General features: G+C 63.3%; 1 protein-coding gene across 3 annotated transcripts in view; it reads right to left on the reverse strand.

Moving 5' to 3' along the window:
- Positions 1 to 463: 463 nt before the first annotated feature.
- Positions 464 to 17,372, reverse strand: part of MINDY4 (MINDY lysine 48 deubiquitinase 4) — a 97,247-nt gene continuing 80,338 nt past the window's right edge. For 2 of the 3 annotated variants that reach the window (XM_031951621.1, XM_031951633.1), the window contains 4 exons: positions 15,494 to 15,655; positions 9,008 to 9,188; positions 8,334 to 8,406; positions 2,251 to 2,584 (listed from right to left, as the gene is read on the reverse strand). In XM_031951621.1, the coding sequence (XP_031807481.1) occupies positions 2,266 to 2,584; positions 8,334 to 8,406; positions 9,008 to 9,188; positions 15,494 to 15,655 (735 nt within the window). In that variant the 3' untranslated portion in view covers positions 2,251 to 2,265. Of the gene's footprint in view, positions 891 to 2,250; positions 2,585 to 8,333; positions 8,407 to 9,007; positions 9,189 to 15,493; positions 15,656 to 17,372 lie in introns of those variants that run through there. The other variant, XM_031951628.1, reaches the window with a different exon arrangement.

Here is a 17,372-nt window from a genome sequence, read left to right on the forward strand (position 1 = left end):
GCGGGGGCCACGGGGGATTGGGGGAGAGTCTGCCACGGGGGGCCAGCATTCTTTCAGCCTGGGCGCGGCTGGGACAAGGGCGAGTCACAAGGGAGTTTGGTGTTGGGAAAAGCCGGGGTTGGGGAACGAATACACGGACTTCCAGCTAGTTTGTGAGCAGAATTCTGATCCGAGGCCTGCCCGGCCCCTTGCTTTGGGGGTGCTCTGGGGGCGCCCCTGTCCCCTCCCCACCCTTGGCCAGCAGCTCTGTTGCTCCTCTCTGTCCTGCCTCCCATTTACCAACTGGACCGCAGACTCCCCGAGGGCAGGGATGGGAGGAAGGGGACTGGGCAGAGGAGAGGGGTGGAGGCCGGCCCAGGGGCTCTCAGTGCCCCACAACTCCCGGAGGCGACCTCCCTCGGGATCAGCCCCAGCCCCGGGGCCCTGCGAGCGACCCAGGAACAACCACAGACCCACACCACGCTTTCGAGGCCCTGCTTTACTGGGACGGAAACCAAGCGACACAGGATGTTCTGGGCAGGCCGGCACGGAGGTCCTGAGCCCTCCGTGTCTTTCCTGGGGATGGGGGAGGAGGAGAAAATAAATGAGGTAGCCAGAGAGCGCCTGGGGGACTCTTCTTCCGTCGGGCCCAGAGACAATGGCAGGAGGCCCACAGGATCCAGAGCTGGTGAGGACGGATGGAGGCTGGCCCCCGGCAAAGCTACACAAAGGAAGGGATTTCTGAAAAAGGCCCTTTGGTGGGAGCGCGGGGGGTTGGGGGAGGAGGCAGACGCTTCACGGCTACAGGGCCTCGGGTTCCAGAAACGAGCCGGCTGGGCCGGAGCAAGGCCGGGGCGCCCGCTCACAGGATGGGCTCTGTGCCGTTCCAGTCCACGAACGCGTCCTTCCACCTGGGAGAACAGAGGGAGGAAACTGTTAGGGAGGAAACCGTTAGGGAGGATCCCCAGGGAGCACGTGCTGACAGCGGGGAGGAGGGGGAGCGGGGGGAGCTGGGCTAATGGCAGGCCCAGGTTCAAGGACAAGTGAGGAGGATGGATGAGGTCTGGAGGAATGGACCACCCACCACCCGCTGACAGGTGCGGACCGTGCGTCATGGCCACCCCGCGTCGGCACCCGCCCTCAGAGCTGCCTCCCGGCCCGGGCAGAGCCGACCCATGGCCAGCATCGGGGGAAGGCAGGAAAGGCCTCAGGCTGAGCTTTCAAAGGGATCAGGGAATAGAGGGGGGTAACACAGGGGCCCCCGACTGCGTGCCCACCAACCCCTCCCCCACTTTGCAGGCCCCCTCCGGGCTCCGAGGGCAGACGCAGTCCTGCTGGCTCGGGATAGAGCACCTCCAGAGCCTCCCAGTCACTCCCTCAGCCATTCCAAGCACGGGGCCCGGCAAAGGCAAAGGCAGGGAAGTGGGAGAGGGAAGAGCAGAGGGCCGACGGCAGCCGAGGAGGAAGGCCTGGATTCCGGGGTCTCAGGCCTGCCCCTGCCTTTCCCCTGAGGCTGAGGGGAGGGGTCTGCGGGGCCTATTCCCCGTCTTGTGGCCACCTTGTCTCACACCATCTCCTCAAACTGTAAGCAAACAGGACGCCCGGTGGGGGATAAAGGCGCCGTGCCAGGCAAACGCCCTCAGGATGAGGGGAAACAAGGCAGAAAAGGCAGCTCAGGGCTGGGGGGGATCAGGGAGAGACGATGGTCTTCCGGGCATCGTGGAAGGGCCTCGGGATCTCACCCATGAACTCCCCAGCGGGCCCTCTCCCCAATGACGCACCAGCCAGAAAACGGGCACACAGATGGCTCAGAGGGCACCGAGCCGCATCTCTAAGCGCCTCCGCCTTCTCCCTTGTGTCCTCCAGCCAAGTCCATTGCCAGAGTGACCCCACCATAGCCAAGGACAGGCCCCATGGAGGGAGCTGGGCCCGACAAATGGCCCCGTCACCAAAGATGCCCCAAGTAAAGCCCCAACTTCCTCACGCAGAACCAAGGGGCCAGACCCCTCTTCAACAAGCGCGCTGTAGGCCGGGCGACATGGGCTCCCAAGAAATCCTCGGGGACATGGGAAAAGATCAGTCCAGTGTAAAAATCCACCCAAACCATCCGGATGCAGCAGGCCCAACTGCCCACCATCACCGGGGTCATCCCTGGACATCTGGCTCTCATTCCAAATGGACGACGAGCCGGGCTGAGAACTCAGGAGGACAAACTTCCCCAAAGCCGGCATCTGTCAAGGGCTGCCACGGTGCCTGGTCCCCGCGGAGCCTATAGATTTGGGGAACCTAACACGGCTGGAGGAGAGCTGGACGGAGGGGCAGGCGGGGCTGCCCTGGGCAGCGGGGCTGAGGACAAGGAGGGGACCAGAAGGAAGCCCACCATCCGGGCGAATCCGATGGCCTTGCGTTGGAGAGCGCCGTCTGCACCCGGAGAGGGAACAATGGGACCGAGTGGCCCAAGCCCGGTCTTCTCCTTCTGTCATGTGCTTGCTTTTGTTCCTTCTCTTTTTTCCCTTCTGGATCCGACTCTTCTTGGGCAGCGCAATAATCGTGGGAAATATGTGCAGAACTGCCCGTGTCTGACCTAGATTGGATCATTCGCCTTCTGGGGAGGGGGTGGGGGAAGGGAGGGAGGGAGAACTTTGGGATACAAGGCTTGGCAAGGTGAGTGTTGAAAACTTTCTGCTTATATTTTGAAAATAAAAAGCTATGATTTTAAAAAATGAACCCAGAGCTGGGCCGTGCCCGCCTGGCACAGCTGTGCCCCCACCCACTGGGCACATCTACCATGGCGCCAGCTGCATTACCAAGGGACCAGTACCAAGGCCTGTTAGTGGGGAGTTGGGCCCAACTAGCTGTAGCTGAGGGCCAGAGGGGGTGCAGGGAAGGGGGGGAGTTGGGGACTTGGATGAGCTGGGGGGCAGATGAGGTGACCCTTGATCAGTACTGCCCCACGCTGTATCTGATTCCCATCTGCCTCCCCCAGGCTGGCCCACGTCCTGAGACGGTTCTTTCTGGACTGCCGACGAATGCCGATGTTGCCGTTTCTCACCCCGCTGTGACCGCAGACCCCCCAAGAACCGTGTCCTTGCTGAGCCGGCCGGGGCAGTGCGGAGCGTCCTTCAGGACGAGCCCCAGGGTGTGCCCAGCAAGCCTTCCCGTCCTCTCTGGGACTCCGGGGTCCCAACTCTGGGTATGAGGATTCCTCGCCCAATGGCAACGATCATTATTCGGAGGGTGTCCCCCTCCCCGCTTTCCCCAGGCTGTCGGCATCACAAGGCCGGGGGATAATGGAAGGTGCTTTGGGAGGAGACCCAGGGGCCAAGCCCCTCACTGAGGACCACGTGGAGGGAGCCCGGGGGGCCCAGCCCGGGGTATGGCAGCTTTGGGAAGGGGCAGGAAGGGGGCACTTTCCCTCCGGAGGAGAACCCGTTCCCAGGCAGGGGAAGGGCGCGCTTCCTCCAGATCATCCCAGCTGCCCGACCACGTCTTTTCCTTTGAGCTATTTGCATCAAGGGGCAAAAACAAACGGCGGCTCCTTTGTAGGGCGCCCTTTGAGCCGGGCCACCGAGGCTGGGGCTGCTTTCGATTACAATGGCATTTTATCTGATGGGGATGAAAAAGCAAGTTCTGCTTTCTGACTCTTTGCTCCCAAAGGGCACATCGGGACCCTGGGAAAGGGCTGAGTGGTGCTCCCCATGTCCGGAGGCAGCCGGGCCCGCCACGGGCACCTCCCTGCCCAGACGGGGGCCTTCTCCCTGCCGTCTGTGCCCCCCAGGAGCTTGGCTCGGTGCCGATCTGTGGGAAGCACTTCCTTCCAGGCCCGAACGGGAATGGGAGATACCCAAGGGCGGCTGCTGGTGGTGGGTGGGGGTCGGGAAAGCTTCCAGGAACCAGGGGGTCTGGAAGTGAATTTGGAAGAGCAGGAGCCTGAGACCCACGCAACCCAAGTGTCCCCCGAGCTGTCCCCCTTAGCTGGGTTTGAACCTCTGGGTCCATCTCCTGATGCCCCAAAGGGCAGGACTGACTAAGGGGGTTGCGGTGGATGGCCCCTGGAGTTCAAAATCCCCTTCGGACCCTGACTAAGCCCCCTTTCTGTGCCTGCCTGGAGTCAGGGGTCTGGCCAAACTCCTGCCTCCATGCCTTTGCCCAGCAGATCCTCACACCTGGGACGCTCTGCTCTCATTTACACTGGACGCATCTTGGATGGACCCAATTGGGCCGCAGGCTCCCTGAGGGGAGGGTCTGAATTGTCTCTGGGAGGCCCAGTTCTGGGCAGAGGGCTTAGCACTAATGCCAGGGAATGCAGGGCACACACCGGGGAGGCTGGGCACCAGGGGTGTGATACGAGGTGCTGCCTCCCCAATCTGGGGTCCCCCCGCCACACTCCTGGCTCCTGCCTCAGGACACGTTTGCTTGGGCCCCTTCTTTACACTTCAGGCCTCAGGAAGGCTCACATTCAGGTATGGGTCAGATGACATGGAGGGTCCCTCCCAGCTGAGGTGCTGGGATCCCCAGGATGGCCTATCCAATGATTCCAAAGGGATCCCAACCGAAAGCCACGGATGGGAAGGGGGGAGAAGAAAAGGAGCTGGGCCTGGGGCAGCTGTGATGGCCCCAACGACACCTGCATTCTCGTGCCCGAGCCCCCCAAGCACCCCAGAGTGTGCTGCAGGATGAGTGCCCGGAAATGCCTCCAAGAGGCCTTGTGGGCAGGGGGGGCAGCAGCTGGCACCCAAAGCAGAGCTCCGGGACGGATGCTCCCCTGGGATGTGGCAGTGGGAGGCGGAGGGAACCCCTGAAGGCCCCCAGTCCTTCCCCCGTCTGTGCCCAGCCTTGCTGGACACTGAGTGCCCTGAGGCCGAGGGCTTGGACCTGGTCACGGACATGGCAGGCCCCTGACGGTTTCTCAATAACCCTCCCTCCCATCCCCCCCGTCCCGGAGCGCCCCCTCCCCCTGTCCCGGAGCGCCCCCTCCCCCCGTCCCAGAGCGCCCCCTCCCACACAGGGATTGGGTGGACTGAGAGTGGCCTCCGGCCCCCGACCCGAGGCCACCCCGGCTCCCCTTCCAAACGGCCGCCCTTCTTTCACCACCTGGAATGAAGGCTTCTTTCTCCATGAAAGCGCGCTGAGGATGTCCCGCTAATCTGCGCGCTGACAGACGGGACGGCACGTGACCCTGCAGGAATGCTTTGTACCTGGGACTGGAAACGCTCCGAGAAAGCCGGGTCCCTCCTATTTCCTCTTCCTTTGGTAAGAGCGCAAATAAGCACGATGTTCTCCGCTCTCCTGCTCCCCGTGCAGGCCAGGTGGCCGCTCCTGCCCCGCGGGAGCCCGGCTCCGCACAAACCCTCCCCAGCCGCCGAGCGTCCACTGCCGCGTCCTCCTCCGTCCCCGGCCCAGCCTCGGGGGTGATCTTGTGTCAGGGTCTCGTCCGCTGTCTCCCCTTCGCCCCAGGGGGGCCTCTCTTGGGACGTCCCACGCCTGTCCCCGGGGGGCGTTTTGGGAACGCTTCTTAACGACCATCTTTAGGGGAAGGAACGAGTGGCTTTGGGCACCAAGGCTGGCGGAGACCCTCACCTGGAGGGGTTAAGGCGCCTCTGGCCGGTGCTGCCCGGGGCCCCGAGATACCCCCACTGCCGTCGGAGGGTCCGGCCCCTCTCCCACCACCGTCTCCCTGACCCTGACTCCGGCAGACCCGGCCTCTCCCTCGCTGGCTCCGAAGGGCGCCCACCAGACCCCTCGTCCCGCTCCATCGTCTCTCCAGGTGTCTGAGCCGGACTACGCAGGCCTGGGGCCCCTGCCCGGAACACGGCTCGTCTCCACCTGGTCGGGAGGGTTTGTGGCTGGCGGCAGAGGCTGAGCCAGGGCACAGGGGACGTGGGATGCTTCTGGGCCGGGTCTGCCCTGCTGGAGACTGAGACTGAGCCTTTGCCCCTTCCGCCTCGGGGGAGACTTGGCCAGACTGGTCCGGGGGGTCTGTGTGCAGAGGGGTCGCCTCTTCCAGGAAAGGCAGGGGAGGAGGCAGAGCCTCCGTGGCCGCCCCAGGCATCGGCAGTCCCCAACGGAGGCAGCATCCACGCGGAGCAGCAGGCCAGAGGGTCCATGATGTCGGGGGGATCCAGCCAACGGTGGCCTCCAAACCCAAGGGAGGGCGACCAAGCTGGGGCGGGGAGCTGGGCCGGGTGCCTTCTTCTGAGGCCGCGGGTGCGCCTTCCCCTGGGGGTCTGTTTGCCCCTGACCTTACTTCCCCATCGCTGATTCGTGAATTCCAAGCCCGGGTTGGTGAGAGCGCAGAGTGAGGGAGGGGAGAGCGCTGGGTCTGCAGTCGGGAAGACCAGGCTCATGAGCGCAGGCTTTCGGGCCAGCCCTTAGCCTCTGTGGGCCTCGGGCTCCTCGTCTGTAAAATGGGATAACAAAACCCTGAGGGCCTCCCTCGCTGGGGGACATCTTCCTGCTTGCTTCTCCCAGCAGGCCGCCGAGCGTATGACGTTCGTACATCTGGGGCGCCCCGTGCTCCTTATGTGCATACCCCGATCTTGCCTTTCCCTGCGGGCCCTGCTGAGCTGCTGTCCCCTCCACAGTTCTCATTAGACTTACAAGAGAACATACCCGAAGTCAATAACAAGGCGCCGACTGTATACTGGACCCAAATGTCCAGCTGTATACCCTCGCAGGACCATGTCCTGGGCTTGTAACATGTCTGTGGGTATCGTAGCAGACCCCACTATATTTGCAGGGACTGGGAGGGAGACAGTAGTGAAAACAGTGACATTTGTGTTGACTAGACAGCCCAGAAGTTGCTGGTGGGCAGAAAAATAGACATTTAAAGACCAGCTAACCTTCTGGTTTATCTCAAAGAACATTTGCACCCCAGTCAGAGAGGCCCTTGGGAGCAAGGGGCTTTTTGGGGAAGGATGCGCCAAACAGGTGTGGGATGTAAATCAATACTCAGGGATTTCATATGAGTTAAAAAACCCTAAGTTAGACGGCAAAGTCAAGTCAATGGCCGTTTATTAAGCAGCCGTGGGGGCCCGGCTCTGAGTTAGGCTCTGGAGGCACGGGGAGCTTCAGCTCCTTCTCGAGTTTCTGGCTGCCCTTACACTCACACGGGGCACTCGCCACTGGGGAGAGGCTGTGGGGCTACTGCGGCCCGGCAGGCGACAGCAGGGACCCAGATCCCTGGGTGACGTCCGAAGGTTCGGCCGTCAGCAGCTCCCGCCGACCCGGCCCCGTGCGTCCCTCGACCCCTGAGCTCCAACGTGCTCCCGGGCCACGCGGCGCATGTTCTCTGTCCCCTTCAGACTCGGGGGCCGCTGCCGGTCACTGGGGCTGCTCGGATTTCAACGTCTTTGGCCTTCAAGCGGCACGTCCTCGGCTGTCTGGTGGAAGGGAACGCTGGAGGGGGGTGGCTGGAGGGGCCAGAGAGCCTCCGGGAGAGCTCCATCCCCCCGCTCAGTCCCACGAGCTGTGTTCTCCGGACTGCAAGAGTGACTAAGGAAGGGGAGACCATGTGAAAGGGGGACCCCGCACATCTCTGAAGGGGGCACAGTCCGAGAAATCCAAGCCTCGGTGAGGAAGCACAGGCCGAGGAAGCCCCCAAGACGAGGCAGTGGCCACTGGACCGGCCTCCAGACTCTTCACTTCTGCCCTGGCCGGGAGGGGCTCTGTCCCGCACGCTGGGCACCCGGAGGTGGGCCCCCCCTTCTCCACAGCCTGCCTGGGTCTTGCCAGCTCCCTCCACGCGCCACAAGCCCCGCCCCTGGAAGCCGAGGCCCCGGATTCAAATCCTGGCTCTGAGGCTTCTTGCACAGATGACCAAAGGGTTCCGTGTTTGGTCAAAGGCTGGGATTGGGCAGGTCCTCGAAGGACCCTTGCTCTCTCATTCTAGGGACTCCCCAGTAACACGTTGTTCCCTCTCTGGGTGGCTCTTGGCTTCTCTGCTGCCATCAAAGATGGGTGAGACAGTGAAGGCCCCCTGCCCGCCCACTCCCCAAGGCTCCTCGGAATGGATTTTCCCAGAGTCCGATTGCTCCAGGCTGGCAGCCAATTCGTCCTTTTGATGGAGTGCTTCCTCAAAGCTGCCCTGGGGTCCAAAGCGCTTCCCGCAAACAGCCCCAAACACACCGCGGCCCCCCCCCGGTGACAGGAGCAGGGCTCTTCTCTCCCAAGTGCTAAAGCTGACGCCGCTTTGCTGGCCTGGCCTGGGCCTCTGGTCTGTCCCGCTGCCTTGGGAGCTTCCCCACCGGCCACTTCTCCGACCCTTCGCCCACAGGGAGGGTCCTCCTGAGGTCGTCATGAGAAGGGATAAGCCCAAGGCCCTGAGACCCGCCCCCGCAGAGGTGCCCACTTACTTGGTCCGGATGCAGTGTTCCAGGGGTGGGATGAGGTCCTTCTCTCTGTCCCCAGACATCGGCTGGGTGGTGTCTGCAGGGAGAGTTTGTTGGACAAAAGCATGAAGGAGTCTCTTCCATCTCTCTGGTCCCCAGCAGCTCGTCCCCATGGCCCCCCCGGAAGTCCCTCCTCCCCGCTCCCGTGATCACCCCCAGCCGAGGATGGGAGCTTCCTGCCCGTCCTCTGGCCTTGCCCCTCAAAGCTGCCCCGTCCTTCTCCTTCAGGCCTCTGGGCTGGGGGACCCAACAATCCGCCTTCCGCAGAGCCTGCCACAACTCCCCCCCCCCCCCCCCCGACCCGGCCTGCGGTTCCCCCTGGAAACGCGGCTCCTGCTGTTGCCTCTGGCTCGTGGGTACCTGGGGCAGGGCCCTGCGTGAGGACACTGGCCAAGCAGGCGGCTGGGGGGGGGGGGGAGGGGGACGGCTTCAGCCAATCAGGCTGAGGCCCGACAGCCGCCACCCGCTCCATCAGCGAGCACAGGGGACCCTCGGGCCCCCCGAGGGCTGCTCGGGCCAGGCCCCGGCAGTGCTCCCTCTGACACTCTCCCGGGCAGTGCTCCACCAGGAATGTGCCAGAGCTCGTTCTGGTGCTGGGGGGCAGGGGGGAAGGTGGAGACCCGGGCAGGGCCACCTACCTACGGTCAGCCGAATCTCCCCCTGCTGGTTAGCCAGCCCGTCGTAGTAGTAGAGGTCGAAGATCCTTTCCACCTTCCAGTCGCTCAGGAGGTCTCGCTGCAGGCTGAAGAGCACGCTGAAGTGGCTCTCGCTGCACACCACCCAGATGGGGTACTTGGGCGTCTTGAGGTAACAGCCAACCTGAGGGGGGCAGCGGGACCAGCTCAAGGGCGGCTGCGAAGGGCAGCGACCCCGGGAGAGGGCAGCGTGCTCGCCATGGCAACGCGGAGACCGCGAGGAGGACGGTCTGGGGGAAGGCAGACCTCTGAGGGTGGAGAGACCTGGCTGGCGGCAGGCAGGGAGAAGGAACCAAGGTCGCTGAGGCTGCACCTGAGGCTGCAGAAGGTGAGAAGGGGCGGGACCCAGGGCCCAGGTGAGAGGAAGAGGAGGATGAGTAGGGGCGGGACCAAGGGCCCAGGTGAGAGGAAGAGGAGGATGAGAAGGGGCAGGACCCACTGCCCCCGATGCAAAGGGGAACGTCACCTCCCTCGGCTCTGGTTTTCCTTATTTTGCTGAATATCCCCAGTTAGGTTTTTCACCTGCTTTGGGCCCACACCCAGCAGGGCTGCGGTCCCAGGCCATGTGCTTCCTCTTGGAGATGCTCAGCTTCCGCTGATGCAATCACAGACCCAGAATCATTGTGCATCTCGGGGGATGCTGCTCACAGCAGGTGCCCCCCCAGAAGCAGGAAGACGGGGTACAAGGGACACACGGCTGGGGCCCCTCCTGGGCAGGGGGTGAGCTCAGTGACACAACCTCTGCCTTGCAGGTCTGAGACCAAACCCCCGACAACTGGGCCTTGACAATGGTGCCCCCCCGGCCGGGCTGAATCTCTTCCCTTTGCTTTGCCTGTGCAGACATGGTGCAGAAGGTGGCCCTTCCTTGGGCACCACACGCACGGGCCCATCCGGCCCAAACAGCAGGGAGCGCGGGCACTCTCAGGAGGAGAATGGCACAAAGCGGTGTCCGGGCCCTCCTGCCCCACAGTGCTTCTTTGCCCCTTATCGTCCAGCAGTTGCCTCCAGACCCCACTCTCCACGACCCATTGGGAGTTTTCTTGGCCGTTTCCCAGATGAGGGAACTGAGGCAGATGGGGGAAGTGACTTGCCCGAGGTCACAAAGATAGTGTCTTGCGACTCCAGGCCTGGCACCCCCCCATGGGCCACATGTGGTCCAATCTGCTTTTCAGACCCCACGGGGGAGCCAGCCCGCACCGTGCCCTGCGCTGGCATCCTGCTGCCTCAGCGGTGTCAGGCCAGAGTCGGAACCGGCACTGGACACTCTCCTCCCGCTCCATGGAAGGTGACCCCGCCTCTGTCCCATAAACCCCGGTCATCAACAGAGAATGCCCCGGGAGGGCGCCATTGGCTTTTTGGACACGTCCGTCTCTGCCCTGAGACATCGGGGCAGGCTCTCAGGGAAGCCTTTGGGCCATTTTTAAGGATGGGCACCAGATAAAACCCCAAGCTCTTTAGACTGAGGGCAAAATAGCCGCCATGCTTCCCCTGATCCCCTGGCTGCGGAAATGCCTCAGAGGGGGATTAAGAGGAAGAATTCCACCCAGGGCAGTGACCGAGGGGCCCGAGGAGGGGGTGGCTCCCAGAAGGCGGCGGGCTGGGCATGGGGAGGTCCTTCAGGAAACGGGCCGCTGATGGTAGACAGAGCTTGGCTCTTTCGGCCCCGCTGGGCACTCGCTGAACACCTTCTGAACTGGCTTCTGTGCTTCCTCCTCAGCCGTGTTTGTCATCCCAGGGCCTGGCACACAGCGGGTGCTAGTAAATGCTGGTTCGCTGGCCGTTAAGTGAATTTAACTGGATTCCTACAGCTGTTAAAAGTCTCATTGCCATGTAGCCGGGGGCCAGAAGGACTACGGCCTTTCTCCTCGTTTCCCAAAGTACTGCTGCAGCCACACTAGCGTCTGCTGAGAAACCTCCAAGGGCCCCCCCGACCCTCTGCAGGCAAAAGGCTCAGTCTCCCTAGTCCTGGGGCCAGGGCCTCCCTTGCTGACTGCCCTGCCCGTGCCCTGCTCCTCAGAACCACGGCTGTTCGGCCAGGACTGGCCTCCGAGCAGGTGCAGAGCTGGGCCAAAGCTCCGTGGGCCTCCATGGGGAGTGCACAGAAAGCGGCTGCACGAGCTTGCCCAGGGGGACACGGTGACAGGCAGTGGGCCCTGAGCCGGTGCCCTTGTTTTAGCTGCCGGACACCGGAAAACGGCACGAGGGGGGGCCAATGTCCAAGGCCGTGGGCCTGGGCCTGGGCCTCTGCTCCAACACGGCCATTCTGGGCTCTGCCTGACTGACAGCTGGTCCCTTGGTCAGGACCCCCTGTGTTCCCTCGGCCATCCACCCCAGCATGGCCTGAACCCCGAGGGGAGAGGCCTGAGCCCCTGGCTTCCCGCCACAGCCCTTCTGGGCAAGTCCATCTGGGATCGGCCAGGCTAAGTGGAAGGGACCCCGGGGGGCCGATGGCAGAAGGTGGTAGTGGAACCGAATGTGGAAGGGAGCAAGCGAGGGCAGGAGCTGGGGCGAGCAGCCCAGCCGACCCCCAAGTTAGGTCCTGGTTCCTCCTCGTCTTAGCCAAAACCGTTGGGAAAAAATCCTCTACACTGACTTCTCCCCTCATTCAATCATTACTTCAGACATCAGCACTCAACTGGAACGATTCTCTCAAAAGTTAGCAAATCAGTGGCCTTTTCTTGGGCTTAATCTTCCTCAGCCTGTCTGCTGCATTGGAGGCTGCTGACCCCTTCCTTGGGGACCCTCCCCCATCCTTGGTTTGTAGGGCTTGGGGACCCTCCCCATGCCAGGATCATGGGGCTCGGCTCTCTTCCTGTTGGGCCGCTCCTCGACGGTCTTTGCAGCCCCTGACTGGCGGCGGTTTTGTCTGGGGGCCTCTTCTTGTCTCCCCCCACTCTTTCTCTCTGTAACCTCCCTGACTCCCAGGTCTACGCCCACATCCACCTAGTCTGGCCTCCCCTCCAAATTTCAGTCCCATCTGATCTGAAGCAGGACCCAGAGTAACGACACTCAGAACTCCTCCTCTTCCCCCCAACCCCCTTCTCCCAAGCAGCCCCCTTTCTGTCCAAGACCCTGACACGGTCCCAGCCCCCAGTTTATGACCTCGCCATTACTGCAATTCCTTCGCTCTCGCCGCAACCCTCCCCAAGACTCCCCGCCTCCTTGGGGCCACTCACAGGGCCACACGCTTTGGCTACGCCTTCGTCCCTTAGCCCGCTCGCTTTGGCAGTGACCCCCCTCCCCAAGTCTCTCCTGCACGTGTTGCTGAACATCATCAGCCCAGACCGGCCCAGGACGAGTCCGCTCCATCCAGCTCAGCAGAAAGGTTCACTTTCCAAGCGTTCCTGCACCAGCTCCCAGCAGGGCTCTGGGCAGGCCCTCCCTCCTCCCGGCCAGTCCCGGACCCAGGCGGCCGAGCCCTCTGCCTGCCAGCCGTGCGGGGCCTTCCCCGGTTCCTCCACAAGCAGTGGCCGCGGTGGGATCCATGCTCTCCTTCACCTTCTGTTCAGGCTGGTTCACGTGGATCTGCGATGGGCGGCGGGTGGAAACCTCCTTCTATCCAGAACATGAGCTTGCCGCAAGTCGGGCCTGTTCCGTGCTTTATCCTCGGGCGCAAAGCCCGTAGCACAACGTCCAATGCATGACATGTGCCCCTGAAGCACCGGCCTTCCTGGGGCAACGCGGGGGCTCGGGAGGGGGCGAGGGCTGGGCAGACAGGTCAGCCTGGAAGCGACGGCACGGGCGGACAGGGAAGGGCCGCGGGCAGCAGGTGTGGCCCGGGCGGGGACTGCGCGAGGGGGACGGCGCGAGGGGGACAGAGAACGGGTGCCATTCCAAACACCTGGAGAGGAGGAGGGGGGTCCAGGGGGCCAAAGGCTGAGGAGAGGGCTGAGAGAGGGTCACACTACCTACGCTTCGGACACTCAGAAGTTCAGAGGGGACTGAGAGGAAACATGGCCACACAGACGAGCTCTCTCGGAGTTTAGCCACTGAAAGGGAAACGTGGCAGGACCTGGTGGGGGCTCATGGACCGAGCAGGGACCCAGGAGATGTGGCCCTTTTGCAGGCAGCGGGGATGGACATGATGGAGAACAACTGGCTGCAGGGGGGGAGGAAGAGGGCTCACGGTCACCACGGCTACTCTGCCTGGGTGAGGAGAAGGGCCACGGCTCCGCAACAGGAAGGATGAAGAAAGGAGGAGAAAGGGGGGGGAGGGTTTCAATGCTGGAGATGGAAACAGAGAGAAGAGAAAGCTTTGGTTAATGGCCTTGTTTCCTGTGCGTTTTGGGGAGTCTGAGGCAACGTCCTCAGGGAGAACGGCTGAGATTAGCTAACACACAATGTAATGGGCTCCGCTGTTCCAGGATCCTCAGTTCTGTTCAAGGGAATTGTACAAGCTAAAGTGGTTACTGACCGCGCTGCATCCAGCAACGCTCGGCGACAGGCTCACGCCGACCGGGCAGTGATGGCCCCGCGCACTGTGAAGGGCAGAAGACCCAGAATCTCACAGAGCCATGAGAAAAGTATGAAGGGGCACGTGTGTGTGTGTGTGTGTATGTGTGTGTGTGTGCATGTGTGTGAGAGGGTGAGTGTGCGTGTGAGGGGGTGAGTGTGTGAATGTGTGTGTGAGGGGGTGAGTGTTCATGTGTGTGAGAGGGGGTGAGTGTGTGTGTGAGGGGGTGAGTGTGCGTGTGTGTGTGTGGGGGGGGGTTGGAGTTTTTCAGCAAAGTGATCATGGCATCTGTGATCCAATGAACCCGCTGCTGGCGCAGAGACCAAACCAAGAGCCCCGAGAGCCCCGAGAGCCCCGAGAGCCCCGAGAGCGGGGAGCCTCCCTGTTCACTGAGTCCCCAATGGCCAAAGGGGCACAGATGTGATGGAGCCTTATTGTGTGGTAAGAAATAGCAACTTGTGGAACCGGGAGAATCGGGAGAAAGTCGATCGAAGCAGATGCAGCTTCCAGGAAATAAAAGCCGGAGAGCAGCAGGCGCATCATGAAGCGCAGTCACGTCGATGGAAGTCTCCCCCCAGTCTGGGCAATGAAGAAGGCCGCGGAGGCCGGAGGCCCACGGCATTCATGCGCTACCAGGCGCAGTCCCGAGACTGACGCACTCAGAGTCTGCCCTAGCGGCTTCATGCAGCACCGGACAGAAGTGCCCTCCCTCCCAAAGCCCCCAGAGGCCGCTGGGCCAGCCCGGGATGTAGAGGCTGTGGGGCAGCCCCCGGCCCGGAGCCACTGTTCCCTCCTGCCCCTGCAGCCCCTCTTGCGCACTTGGATCTGGGCCACGGCCGGCGTGGCCCAGGAGCAGTGACTCTACTCTCGCCATCGCACGTCCAGCAAGGGAGCGTTTGGAGGGTCCCCAAGCAGCTGGACCAGGCAAGCCCAAGACGGGACCCCACGGCCACCCTGGCTGCCTGCTGCCCTTCCCCCTTCGGCTCCCCTCCCTGAGACCCAGGCCCATCCGGCCTTGGCAGCCAGCACCCGGGCCGGGAAAGCACTGAAGGAGCCTGGGCTCACACTACCCCCCCCCCCTCGACCCCTGGGAGCTGCTCGGGCCACGCGACCACAGGGGACACCCACAAAGAGCCCAGGGAGCCCCCGGACCCCTCTGCCCCTGTCTCTTTCCCATTCCAGGCGCTGCCCTCCTACTCTGGCCGACATCCGCCTTGTCTCCCAGACACGGTCTCTGGCAGGGACCCTGAGAGCCCCGACACGAGGCGTTGCTAAGCTCCGTCGTAGAGCCTGGAGTCCGAGCAAAGCCCGGAGGAGGAGGTGCTTCTGGGGCAGAGAAGCCTAGGCCTGACCCTGGCTCCCAAAGGCTGGGATGGAACTTTAGGCCCCGTCCTCCTGCCTCAGCTTGCTCGGGGGTTACTGAGGCCTGTGCAGAAACATTCCTGGGCTCCCCTTGGATAGAGCATCTCTGGGGAATGGCCGCTTTCTTGGTTTTCCTCCCCAAAGGCCCCGGAGCCTGGGCCCGGCCGTGTCAGGGAGCGGGGAGCTCGGTCTGAGGAGGAGGCCCTTCCTCCAGTGGGTGCGGCCGGTGCGTGGGCCACTGGGAAGGGGCCGGCGGCCCGAGGGGGCTCGCTGCGAGGGGGCTCGCTGCGAGGGGGCTGAAGCTCGCTGCTTTACCAAACGAGATCATTAAGGCCCGGACAGATGTGAGCGCAATCCTTCCTCTTGTCACCGAGCCGGCTGCAGGGGGTGCTCCCCGTCCCCGGCACCTCCGGGACAGTCCCCTTCCCCTCATCCCCAGTCGCTGCCAGAGGCCCCTGGGCTTTGGGGGGAGCAGGACCGTGGGAGAAATGCCCCGGAAGCAGCAACACCTGCGCAGCCCGAAAAGGGGTCCTCAGCCCTGCCCCCAACGCCACTTTCCTGGCTCCTGACCCCCCGGGGCCGCTGCCTGCAGGGGGACGGGGGGCGGCGCCCACCTGACAGACGTCGTAGTGCTCAAACAGAGACAGGAGCCCGATGTCGCTGCGGGAAGTGATTCCCTTGAGGAGGGTGATGTTCCCGTTCCCCGAATCCAGCTCCACCATGTCGTTGAAGACGTTGGACACGGCCTTGCCCGTCAGAAGCAGGTTGACAAGTTCCTGTTGACAAGAGAAAAGGAAGTTTGTGAATTCTACAGACAGACAGAGGGGAGGACGGGAGATCAGAGGAGATAACGAGGGTGAGGGCGGGGAGGGAAGGAAAAGAAAGAACAGAGAAGTTTTTCCGCGACTCTTGGGGAACAGTTTTGGCCACGTCCCCGGTGAGGTTGGGAGCGTCTGTGTGACCGGGTCTTTCTGGGGGGCTGCCTCACTCCCCACTCAAACCCGGCCCCCCGACTCCGACCGTCCCTCCCCTGGGCTCGCGGGCGCCCCCTCGAAGGCCGAGGGCCGCCTCCCCAACGCACGCTTCTCGCTAACGTTTCCTCGCCCCACGGGAAAACAGTTTCGCAGCCATTTTCCACATTTCCGTTCCCCGTTCTCTTCCTCCCTCCAGCCTCTCACCGAGGAGGCGAGCAACGGGACACCAGTTACACGCGTGAGATCACGCACAACGTCTCCATGTTAGTCACGGGGCAAATAAAAAAAAGCAGGAAAAACAAGGTGGGAAAGTCTGCTTCCCTCTGCACGCGGAGGGGAGTGTGCTTCAGCGGGGGCCTTAGGAACTGAAGGGACCACGAGCCGGAGGGGAGGACCGCGAGCCGGAGGGGAGGACCGCAAGCCGGAGGGGAGGACCGCCATTACTGTGTGCGGCTTCTCCGCTCTGTCCATGGCCCTTCCATCAGTTCGCCCAAGTGCTAGCGGGCCCCTCGGAAGGCAGACAGAGCCCCCCCTTCTAGCCCAACGGTATTCCATCACACTGTCCCAGCTCCTTCAGCCGTCCCTCCTGGCGGGGCACACAAGCCGTAACCAACGCAATGGCCTCTCACGCTTCCCTCCTGACTCTAGGATGAGGCTGGGGGGTCAGAAAGTGGGGGGACTTCTGGGAGGCGGCCCCGGACCTCCCGGTGAGCCCTCTCCTCTTGCCCTGCACGGCCCCCAGCCTCGCACGGCTTGGAAGCAAGGCCTCCATCCCCGCCGTCCCTCTTTTCTGAGTCGGAGGCACAGGAGGTCTCATCTCTCCTCAGGGAGCTCCGCTCTCCCTCTCCCACTCCTGGGGCCCAGTGGCCTCCGAGGCGGCCCGGGCCTGGCGGGGCTGCTCCCCGTTCCCAGGGCGCCTTCGGTCTCCTCCGCGGTGACGCCCCGAGGGTGAGCGGGCCCCAGGGCTGGGGCCTCGCTGCCAGGCCGTGCCCGGTTTCCCCGGGAGATTTGCCGCCTTCACAAAAGCCTGTCTCCCGGCCTCCCCCAGCCCAGCAATGGGCAGAGAAGTGGCCACGAGTCCATCACTCTTCTGCCCGCCGACGCCCCCTGACCCAGTGAGAGTAAAAAGGACCCTCGGGTCTATGGGTGGGAGGCACCGTGTACAAAGGAAGCCACAAAGGGCTGGGGAGGAAACGCTGAGCGCAGTTACGGCTCCCAGGGGCCCGGCCCCTCAGGAAGGAGCCACCGCCATGTTGTACGGGGCGAAAGGGCTTCCCTCGGTCTCAAGGATGGGGGGGGGGCCTTTCTGGGCAGCGCCCCGTCCGGCCGAGGAGACCTGGGCTGAGGAGAGGCCGCTGTGGCCGGGTGGCGAGGGCAGAGCTGGGCTGCCCAGTCAGCGGAGAGCGGTAAACTCCTCCAGGGCTTCGGCACCCAAGGGGGGCGAGCCCTGAGACCCCAAGACCCCGAGGTGATGGGGGCAGGGCAGGCAAACTCCGAGGGGGATGTTCTAGATAACTGA

This window comes from Sarcophilus harrisii, chromosome 1, assembly GCF_902635505.1.
Source record: "Sarcophilus harrisii chromosome 1, mSarHar1.11, whole genome shotgun sequence".
NCBI classification, from domain to species: domain Eukaryota; kingdom Metazoa; phylum Chordata; class Mammalia; order Dasyuromorphia; family Dasyuridae; genus Sarcophilus; species Sarcophilus harrisii.